This window comes from Arachis ipaensis, chromosome B04 (genome assembly GCF_000816755.2).
Source record: "Arachis ipaensis cultivar K30076 chromosome B04, Araip1.1, whole genome shotgun sequence".
NCBI lineage: Eukaryota > Viridiplantae > Streptophyta > Magnoliopsida > Fabales > Fabaceae > Arachis > Arachis ipaensis.
In genome coordinates, this window is record NC_029788.2 from 129,410,307 (window position 1) to 129,422,079 (window position 11,773).

The window sequence follows — 11,773 nt, forward strand, 5'->3', positions numbered from 1 at the left end:
AGAAGTAAAACCAAGACTGCATATGGTAGTGCTGAACTTGTCAAACCATTCACGAGGAGCTTGCTTAAGTCCATAAAATGCCTTGCGAAGGAGACAAACCTTATCAGAAGGACAAGGATATCCCGGAGGTGGTTTCATATAGACTGTCTTTTTCAAATCCCCATTAAGAAATGCATTCTTCACATCTATCTGACTGAGAGACCATTTTTTAACCGCGGCAATGGCAAGAAGAGCTCGAACAGACGTAAGGCGAGCGACAGGGGCAAAAGTCTCTTCATAATCAATACAATACTCTTGCGTACAACCTTGAGCAACCAAGCGGGCCTTATAACGGTCAATAGAGCCATCAGGGCGAGTCTTGATCTTGTATACCCATCTACTGCCCACAACTTCCTGATCAGAAGGAGGATCAACCAGATCCCAAGTGTGTGCTTTTTCAAGTGCCTGTAATTCTTCTTGCATTGCTTGTTGTCAATTTGGGTTTGAGGAGGCTTCTCTGAATGTCTTAGGTTCATGTTGATGAAGAATAGTAGAAAAGCAATGGTAATCAAGAAGATGAGGAGGTGGATTCCTTACCCTAGAAGAACGAGCGGGAGGAGGAGGCATGATGGTAGGAGCAGGATCATTGTCCGGTCTGGAATCATCGGGAGATGGAGAAGGCGGAGGAACAGGAGGCTGTGGAGGGTCACTTGAGATAGAACCTGTAGAATCATCACTAGGAAAAAGATCAACATTGGGGTTAGTAAACAAAGGTGACTGAGTAGTAGGAATCGACTCAAAGGATGAGAACCGAGAAAACATGTGGTGCTCCCAAAAGACAACATGACGAGATATACGAATACGTTTAGAAAGAGGATCCCAACAACGATAACCCTTGTATTCAGTGTCATAACCAAGAAAACAACACATATGAGCCCGAGGTTCAAGTTTACTATGTTAGAAACAAGAGACTGAGAGAGTAATCTGAAAGGTGTATTATTGAGTTGTGATCAAAAGTACAATATACAAGAGGTATTTATAGGTGCTAAATGAATCAGAGTAATAAAGGCATAGAATCCTATAATTAATATACAGATATACTACATAAATATAGACGATACTACTTGATCCTAATTGATGCTAATGATTCTCTAACAAAAGCAAAAGCAAAATAAAACAAAATTCTCTAGAAACTTCTTCCAGCTGAACTTGACAGTCCTACGCTTTATTTACAACAGAATTATGTGTCTCTGTTGTTTAGTCATTCGCTCCTAGTTCTCTTTCTCTGTTTGACATCCTTCTGATTCTGATGACCTACCGTAAAGATAACCATCGCATTAAACATGAAAAAAGAAATAACTTAAAACCCCTCACCACAAGACTAGGCTTTAGGAAGCAAGACAGTGATCAATGATTCCATAAGCATTGATAAATTCAAATTTCACCATCAATAGCTAAACCCCACATCTGAGTGCAACTTGATGCATAATGCATCTTGCTAGGTACTTTTAATTAATCACAAAGCAATGAAAATTAATTATGAGGAATAACATGGTGCAATGCATAGGAGAATAGTTACATACCATTTTTCTTCTTCTTCTTATCCTTATCCTTATCCTTAATGTCACTAGGGAGTGGCACGAGACTCTCTGTGTATACAGTGTAGCTTGTGCCGTAATCAGAGAGCCAATGATAACGATCTTTAAAATGTTCGAGATGACAATAATCAAAATACTTGTGTTTGAGGAGCTCTCCTCTGGTATTATATTTGGTAAAATTTAAGAAGAGACGTGAACAAAAATCATATAATGCAATAATGTCACTTTCATTGGAAATGCAGAAAGGCTCAATGTAACTTTCATTGGAAATGCAGAGGGGCTCAGACTGTCCACGAGAAATCTCATAGAAAGTCCAAGATGAATGCACTTTGTATTCTTTCATTACCCAAATGTTAGTTTTATTGCCTTTGGTTCTATAAGAATACAAGGCCAGGCACCCTCCTAGTAGGACGAGATAAGTGGGATCGAGATAATCCATCACTTGTTCAGGCATAGATATGGTTGAGAAACTTCTTTCCTTCAAATCAAATATAAGAATACTATAATCTCTAACTTTAAGAGTGCGGGACGACCAATGAATAGCACCATTCAAGAAGAACCCACGAGATTCCCAGTTGCTCCTACCCAAGGGTTTGGAGAGTGCAGAATCAAGATTAATCCATGAATTGGTTTTAAAAGACAAACAATCAAAGTGCTCTTGGTCATGCATATCCCGAGAAGCTACAACAACTAAGTAGTCATCCTGTGAAGCATCATAACCAAATCCATACAAAATCGCACTACCGGGAAACATAAAGCACTTGCGATTACAACGAGAAACAATGTGAGAGTAGGATACTCTTTTGCTGGATCTAGTCACTGGATTCCATACGACAAAAAAATGCGGGGCTCGGTGTAAGAGAACAAAGCCTCTGCAGGAGCACATAACTTCAAAATTATAATGTGTTTTCGTCTTGAAAGGGAGAGATACCTCTTTTATTGCAGTAGCATGCTTGTAGCCGTCAAATACTGCGTCAATGTCAACAGAGAAAGCCTGGGAATACTCATTTATGAAGAGGCATACATGGGTGGGTGCGGCAGAGAGGTGAACATGCGATTCCGCAAAGTGTGGATCAGAAATGAGAGTGTTCCAAAGCTTCGAAACGCACTTGAGGCGACCGAGATGTTTGAGCGGCACCCTAAGTAAGATTATGTGAATCAACTCAAGAGGGAGAATATCGTGAATGCTCTTGCTCTTGTAATTCTCATCCTGTTGTTGCTTCTTCTGCTCCATAAACGTCGATGGATGGAAGTAGGTGAATGGAAGAAGCAATAGTATTAATAAAGAAAAGTACGAGGAGCTATCGTATGTTTTTTACAATGTATACAATGGAATTAAATTGAAATTAGAATTAAAATAGAGGTAATTAATTAACTTTGAGTAGTTTTCAATTTAACATTTGAATTAAATTATGATATCGTTAGTTATGACAATTAATTAATTTTGAGTAGTTTCCCAAATGTCCAGCACCTCCATCACATTCGGTTTGTGCCTTCTTCCTGTAGCCGGATTTTCACTTTTTCTGTGAACGTGGATGATTATTCTTGAGTGTTTAGTTGTAGACGATTATTGCTGGTTATAATTTATACACGTTCACATTGGATGTTCGTTTTTGTATGATTTTGAATGTTCACTTTCTCAGTTTTCGTAGATGTTTATTCTTCGAGTAATTCAACAAGACACAGGCAGCAGTGCTGGGATGATGCGATCGCAGTTCGGGGTTGCAACTCACGTCGGCGACGCTGACAGTTGCAGGTCACGGATGTTCGGCCACGTGAGGAGTGACGGAGGTTCTTCCGGCGAGGACGTTGGCGCGAGGAGGCGAAGCGCGACAGTTCCGATCGGCAGGAACGGAGGCTACACGTCGCGCAGAAATAGAGTGGTAGGACGCAAATTCTGCGCACACGGCGGGGCGGCGGAGAAATGGGGTTTTTTGGAGGGTAGGTAATTGTGGGTGATGAAGGGTTAATGTGAAAGAATTTGGAGTAAATTGGGGATAGATATCACAAAAAGCAACTAGAAATTAGGGATAATGATGTTTAATTTACATTATTAATACATATTGAGCCAAATAAACAACCCATTGTATATATTGTATAGATACTTCATCGTCTCCCTAGCAGGACTCAATTAATAATGACTAATTAGAAAAAATATAGATGTATTAATAGTAGGTAGTTTAATAATGTATTTATGTGATTTTATTTATTTTAATGGTTAGAAAAAATAAACGTGTTAACGTACTTATTTTAAATAGAGAGTCAATCTTTTTTATTATTTAAAATGGACTGTTTTTATTATTTAAAATTTTCATCTTCTCTATTATTTAAAATATTTTATTTTTAAAAGTTTGATTTAATTAGTAACAAATTTATGATAAAATAATATTAAATTATTTAAATTTTTAAAAAAATATTAAAAATTAAATTAAAATTTGACTCAAATATTAAAAATTAAAATAATATTTTATGCTCGTCTTTTTAAACTCGCGGAGGCCAAGTGAAAAAGGCAAAAGTGTTTTATATCCGTTTGTGAAAATATAGAGGCACCGTAAGCCCTTGACTTTAGGTTTGTGCATGGCAGCTACTTTTTCTAAAGTTCATTTTTTGTGTGCATCTTCTTGATTCCACCAATGCCATCGATTTCCTTTAACAATTTCAACTCTGCTTTTTCTTTTTTTTAGCACCACCCAAAGTATTTAGTACTACTTGCTGTTGATATTGGTACTAAGTTCATGCAATTCAAGACTAGTTTATGCCTGTTATAATTAGGGAAAATATTTTGCAAGGTAAAAAAATTAGTAAAGTAATAAAATAATAAATTAATTATTAGTATCTTTTTATTTATTATCTGTAAATTTTATTATTTTAATTTAAAATAATTAAATATTTATCTTTTTATTTTGTCAATTAAAATAGCTCATAATTAACCACAAAAAATAAAAAAATAAAGCTCTAAATTTAAATATATATGACAAGAGAAAACAATATACTTGGAAGATGCATACTAGTGAAATTTAGTATTGGAAAGTATTTTTAATCTAAATGAGAGTAAATGTGAAGAAAAATTAAAATTTAATGAGATCTAAATGAATTATCCACTCACATTTGTTAATTTTTAATTTATAAATACAATTATACAATGACTTGCATTAAAAATTTAAAAGTATTGCACTATTAAATAACCAATTTCTTCTCTATACTAAATAATTGTTAACTGTTATTAATTATTTAAATTTTATTTTTTAAAAAATACAAAATTAATGATTACTTTTTACTCTAATTCATCTTTTACTATTTACTAGTGTTAAATTTATGTGATGTACGGACTTACATTTTAATTTGACATTATAAATTGAAAATAATATTTTATAATCATAAATGTTTCAAGTTTAATATAACATTATCACCGTCATTATATAATAAACGTACTGAATATGTTGTTTCATATTTATTCAAAGTAAAATACAAATAGAACCGTTTGAAGTCTATAATATTCTTGAACCATAAAGAGAGAGACCTGGAAAAATAAGAACATATATAACTGTAATAGTAGTATGTCAATTTTATAGTAAACTTTTATATCAAAAGGCTAATGAAAATTTATCAACAACCTATTATTTTATTAACATCATTAGAAAAGCAATTAGCATATGATGTGCTCCGTGTTAACACTTCATTTCAAGTCTGAAAGTAGAGTTATTGATAAATTAGATATATCTACTGTAAATATTTGTGCAAAAGTATAAATCTTAACATGTTATTAAAATGAAAATACTATTTTTTTTACCTAAATATTATTAAAAACTTCTTTGAACATGACATTTGTTGTTAATGACTTTGGATTACCGTCTTCGTCCAGAATTAGAACCTTGAGACCACTATGACTCTTAACTCTTTGACAAAGCAACGTAAGTTGTCCATGGGTGAACACTAATTTTAGCAAGTAAAGCCCTACATGTGATAATGATTGACATTGACTCGTATTGATGGTCATTGCAAAGCACGCTGTTAATGAAGATTGTCTCCATTAGAACTTAAATGGCAATCCTGAATTCGAAGAGATCAAGTTCATTTTTGGAAAGTACATTTTTCGTTAATATTTCTACCGGTTACTACAGTCGCTCCAATTACGTTGTTGCCAATTTTGTTAACTATTAACATTGTCCCGTTGCATAAACCTGAAGTATGGTCTATGCTTTACAACGACTCCTGGCTTCAAAGTCAACTTGTGGTTGGGTAGTCCCCATGGTTTCTAAAAATCAGAGCAAATCGGTCGGTCGAACCGGTTCAACCGAGAACCAGCAATGAAAACGTTCCGGTCCGCTGCCAATACCGCTGATAAAAAAACCGTTTAGAAACTGCTGGTTAGACCGAATTGGTAACCGGCTGGTTCTATAAAAACAACGTCGTTTTGTGTTAAAACAAAAACAAAACCCAAATGTGCAAGCCTCTGAAGCCATTCGGCTATTCCATTCGTGAACCCCCTCTTCCCCAATCATTCGTGAACCCCCCTCCTTTGGAGCAAAACCCTAGCCGCTTCTTCCTCAGGTTCCTTGTCGCCGCCGCCGCCCCAGGTTCTCCTTTCTCGTCACCTCTGCTTCTTCCTCTTCCCCAGCTCCGGAACCCAAGTAGCTCGGTCTGTCGTCCACTGGCTTCTCTCTTCGTGGCTTGGAGGTTGGAGCAACTCGCCGTTTGCTGTCATCTCACCTGTTGCTGTCGTCTCATCTCTCGTTGGTTACCGTCCGTGTCTCCGTCGAAGGTGGGTGGTCGTGCTTTGCTTCTTCCTTTTAATTTTGCTCTGGTTACTGATGGCTCTGGTTACTGAATGCTTGGTTCTTCTTCTTCCTTTTAATTTCTGAAATTTTTGCTCAAATATTGTTGCTAATGTTCTTCTTCTGCCTTGCTAATGCTCTGTTTAATTTATTGTTGTTTTGAACTTTTGAATTTCTGCCTTGCTAATGCTCTGTTTAATTTCTGCCTTGCTAATGCTCTATTTAATTTCTGAAATTTCATTCAGTGTTTAATATTTAATTTAGTGTCATCACTGCCTTGCTGAATGGTGTTGCTGTTCGATAATGTACTGGTGTTGCTGTTTTAGTGTTTTATAATGTACTGCTATTTTAGTGTTTTGTAATTGCTGAATGGTGATTGTTGAGTTTAGATATGGTGTTGCTGATGATTAATTTAGTGTAACCTTTTAAATGTTTGTTCTTTGTTGCTAAATGCTGCTACTGTTTAGATATGGTTTAGTGCCTGTTGATAACTTATACCGTGTTGTTTGTGCTGAGGTTTTATGTTGCTGCATACTTGTTTTTTTCACAGCTTCATGTTTTAGGAATGGTTTTTATTGGCCTCATTTTTTAAGTGTTTGTTTTATTTATAATAATTTGTTCCTATTTCATGGTATGAATCTAAATTAATTTTTCACTTAGGTAGTTGTTATGTTTATCATCTAAATTCAATGAATTTGTTGATTTATATTTCATTTATGTTTATCAGCAAGCTTCCAATTTGTTTCTGTAGTACCTGCCTCTACTTTTTAATTGTTGTACAAATGAATGTGTGATATATGTTGATTATCTCTTCTTTTTTACCTCTTGTTGACTATGGTAGAGTTGCTTTTTTGTTTATAGAATTTGGAGCATTTTCCAATTGAGATTAATTGGTTATGCATAGCTTCACTAAAGAATTTGGCGCATTTTCCAATTGAGATTAATTGGTTATGTATAACTTATTCATTTTCTCAATAACGTTCACATACTAAATCATGTTGCTGTTTCAACCTAGTTGATGTGTCATATAAGTCGAGTTTATCAGCTATTGTTATTTTAATTGCTATCCACCTGTGTATGAGAATGCTTATGGGATTTTAGTTTTCTTGTCTTGTATATGAATCCTGAAATACCATAAATTTGAAATTCTTGTTGTAGTATTTTAAATTTGTAAGATATTTTAAGATTTATATTATTCTATAATTATATTTTAAAATGTTTATTTATAATTTATTTATTATTTTATTCTAAAACGGTTTTTCTAGTTGAACCACGGTTGAACCGGTTGAACCAGTGAACCAGTGACTAGAACGGTTTGATGATCGGTCCGGTTCTCAGAACCTTAGTAGTCCCGAACATTTGATGTCATTTAGGAACTCTGGTGTGAACCACTCTTGTTTTACATCTTCATTCTTATCAGCTTGACATGTGTCAGAACTTAGATACTCCTTTTCCATCCCTGTGAAGATTGTCAAGATGAAATCGTTTACCTTTTCAACACTTTCAAGCGTGGGTGCAAAACTTATCCTACTCTGAAAATACCTGTAATCTGACATATTTTGCAACAAATTTGAATATGCAAAATCTACCAAATGAGAGAGAGGGTTATCAGTAGTTACAATCAGCAGATCATCTAGAACTTCAACTTCTGATTCATCATCAACAGCAGAACCAATATTTTTATTTTCAACATCATGTATCCAATTAGCAAATATCTTTATTTCACCGTCATGTTGATATGAAAAAGCCATTAGAAGCCTCATATTCATATGCAGGTTCAGAACCTTACAGAACGACCATATATGGGATGAGTTAATAGCTGATGATAATATATCGTGTCTACTCCTTTTCGGAATCACTGGAATTATCTGTCTGAAATCACCTTTTAGAACCACAATCTTACCACCAAATAGTTGATGTATCTTATGTTGATCGGTAACTGACGTAAGATCCACGAGTGTCTGATCAAGTGCTTTAAAGCACATTTTATTAAGCATTGGTGCTTCATCCCAAATTATTAAGGTACTTTGGATTAACAGCTCAGTCTTCAAACTGTCATGCTTGATGTTGCAAGTAGATTCACCAATAATTGTAATGAATATTGAAAACCTAGAATGAGCCATTCTGCCACCAGGTAGGAGTAAAGACGCAATTCCACTGTATGCGACATTTAAAATAATTTTTCCTTTAAACCGAATAACAGAAGATAGTCTATTTCAAATAAATGTCTTACCACACCCACCATACTCATAAACGAAGTAAAAACTACCAGAGTCTGTAATAACAACATTGAGTATCTCATCGAATACTAATCTTTGTTTATGAGTCATCTTTTATTCCGTTATAAGTTTGTATGAGTCAACTCATTTGTGTCATATGCTAACTTCTCCTCTATTAGCTTATTCTGAAAAAGGCGAACATCAAACAGCTCAGGATATGGCATTGATTGATACTCTTTTAAAGATCTCGTATTATTGTTGAATATCTTCTCAATCTCAATAAGGCAGAAATTTTTTAATTCTTTATCAATCATGTTTAATCCTAGCAAAAGCACATGATGGTTTTATGAAATATTTAATAAGTAATTCCAAAATAAAAATCATTAATATTATTAATAAAAATAAAAGTAATAAGATAATACAATCTTGATATAAAAAAAGATAGTGAAATATTTTAGTTTTTCAATATTTTTCTCCTCTCATATAGTATTCCATCAGCTATTAATGTCCAAGTTGCATACCAAATACGATTTGGTTTGCTAATATACTATTAGATATGAGTAGCATCACAAACAATTTTTCAATTGATGACCAGATGTAAGTTCAGCTACCTCATTAATAACTGCAATGAATTTTCTATCGTCACACAATAGTCCCATGGAATAGCAAACATCTTCGAAGTTAGAATATGTAATCCCATTAACTGTCCTAATAGACTCATATGTTGTGCAAAATTTCTGAAGAGCTAACAAAATTCTCATATAGTAGATACATGTGCTCGATGGAGCATAGTTTAACCTCCCAATAGAATGCCTTTTTTGCGTGGATGACATTCCCTTGCTTTTTTATCATAAACAAACTAATTTAGAAACTCAGTATACGTCAAAGTTTGACATGCTTCAAATTATTTATTGACCTCTATCTATGCTAAGAACATCGTACATTTTTCTTTCTCTTCTTCCACGATTTTCTCAAGATTGTCATCATCTTTAAAGATGATCTCCAAGCAAATGAAAGATTAATCTCATCACTGAAGGCCATCTCTAATGAATATCATAAGCCAAAATTCTCTACACAGTCTCACATGCAGATAGATACCTACAATTATAAAATTGTTTGATTTCATCAATAACCCGAGCATCCTCTCCAGTGAAAGCTTTCTTTAAAACTCCAATAGCTATCCTGTCTGGACCTCTATTCCGTACTTGAATAAATATTTGATAGCATTTGACTTGTTGCAGTACTCTACTTTAACATGTGCTTGGATATGCATTGTATGGAACCACATTTCTATTATCCATATGGACTCTCTTTTTCTCGATAACTACTCATGTGTCTCGTCTTCTATATGATGGGTATCCACTATTATCAATAAATTGAGGTATCTTCTTCCACCCTTGAATTTTCGGACTTCGAAGATAGTCGCTTGATTGGCGTAATAGCATTTTCCAACACCTCAGATTCACCATTGTCCGTAATTTCATTGGAGAATTCAAGCAATAAATTTTGTACAAAATACTATGTTAAATTAAAGACATCCTTCTCACATTTTATTTTAACTCAATAAAATTTTTTGAATAAAATTAGACTTTAACTTTACGAAAAAATATTTTTTGAATAACTACCTTTGCACCTTCTATTTTCTCTCCTTCAATGACTGAGGATGTCTTTGAGGTTGGAAGCAAACCACCAGTATAGTCAACATCCTAAAATTATAATTAATTATTAATTATTTTATATAAATTAGATACTATCAATGACTATAGAATCAAAATCGTTAATTGATTTTTAATAGAAATTGTATTTGTAACTGCACCCACAATTTGAATAGAGTGATCCTCTCTGAATTTATTTATGAGGTCTATATCATCAGTCATCTTTCTAACTTTATAAGAAGATAAAAAATGTGGATTATCAAATATTTGGACTTCAATGATAAAGAAAAAGAGAAAGGTCTTATCAATTAGATTGAACAAAAGTGTAGGTGTATTCGATAGATCTTCTTTCTATAGAATATAAATATTAAGTATACTTTCTAAATTAGCAATTATATAAGATATAAAACAAATATTCGTTTTAAAATAGAAAACTCGTTTAATCTAATCACAAAATAGAATAAATATCAATAATATAAATTTAATATTGTTAAAAAAAATGGTAGTAAACTCACGTCTTCATCAAGCCAAACAATTACAATTGAGTATGATAAAGGAGAATTTTCGTAACTCATTAGTGTTCATAACCTTATCACTCGTATACATACACACAAACTATCAACTGTAGGATTGATCTCAACAATTTTGTGAGTATGAACCTCCACCAAAAAAAGATAGAAAAATTTTAAAAGGAGTAATTAATTGTACTAAGCAAGGGAGATGTGGTGCTATGCATCTTTAATTTGTACTTTTATAGTTGACTTATAACTAGAATTTTCTGAAGAGTTATGCTACGTGTACACCAAAATTAGCCACCAAAGTTAGCCACAGTATAAAATACATGGTAGAATACAAATATACATTGAAAATAAATTAAACCACACATGTATTTATATACAAATACATTAATGACTGATTTTAGTGGTTGATTTTGATGTACAAATAGCATTTTTATTTTCTAAAACCTAATTGATTTTTATTTGAATTTAAAATATAAATCTTAACAACTAAAAGATATAATGCAAACTAAATTATTATTGTTACACAAAAACTAATTGACTAATTTTTAATTATTATTATTATTACATGAAAACTAATTAATTAATTATTAATTAATATTATTACTTCAAAATTAATTCGCACTTAGTTATAAATCTTAAGTGATAAAACTAATTCGTTCTTGGTTTAAAAGATGATAAAAGTATCTTTAAATTTAGTTATTTAAATAGAATTATTATTTTTATTACGTGAACTTACTCTCTTATTTTTTATTTAATTTGTTTAAATAGAACTTAATTTTTTCAAAAATCACAATAATGAGGTGAACTTATTAATTAGTTTAGGAATAAATTTAAATTAAAATAAATTTAGATTAGTTTTTTTAAAAAATTTAATTTATTAGTTTAGAAATATGAGCTACAATAATCAATAATTATGTGAACTTATTTAAAATAACATAAGCAGATAATTTAAAATTTAAAAAATAAAAATCTAAGCAAAACAACCTACTAAAGCAAATAACTTAAAATTGAAAAGTAACAACCAAA

General features: G+C 32.7%; 1 protein-coding gene across 1 annotated transcript in view; it reads right to left on the bottom strand.

Annotated features, from left to right (window-relative positions):
• Positions 1–2,824, bottom strand: part of LOC107635454 (F-box/kelch-repeat protein At3g23880-like) — a 4,417-nt gene extending 1,593 nt beyond the window's left edge. The window contains exons 1-3 of the mRNA XM_021122080.1: positions 1,563–2,824; positions 1,136–1,293; positions 391–393 (exon numbers count right to left, since the gene is read on the bottom strand). Coding sequence (XP_020977739.1) covers positions 1,241–1,293; positions 1,563–2,811 — 1,302 coding nt within the window. The 5' untranslated portion in view covers positions 2,812–2,824 and the 3' untranslated portion in view covers positions 391–393; positions 1,136–1,240. The remainder of the gene's footprint in view (positions 1–390; positions 394–1,135; positions 1,294–1,562) is intronic.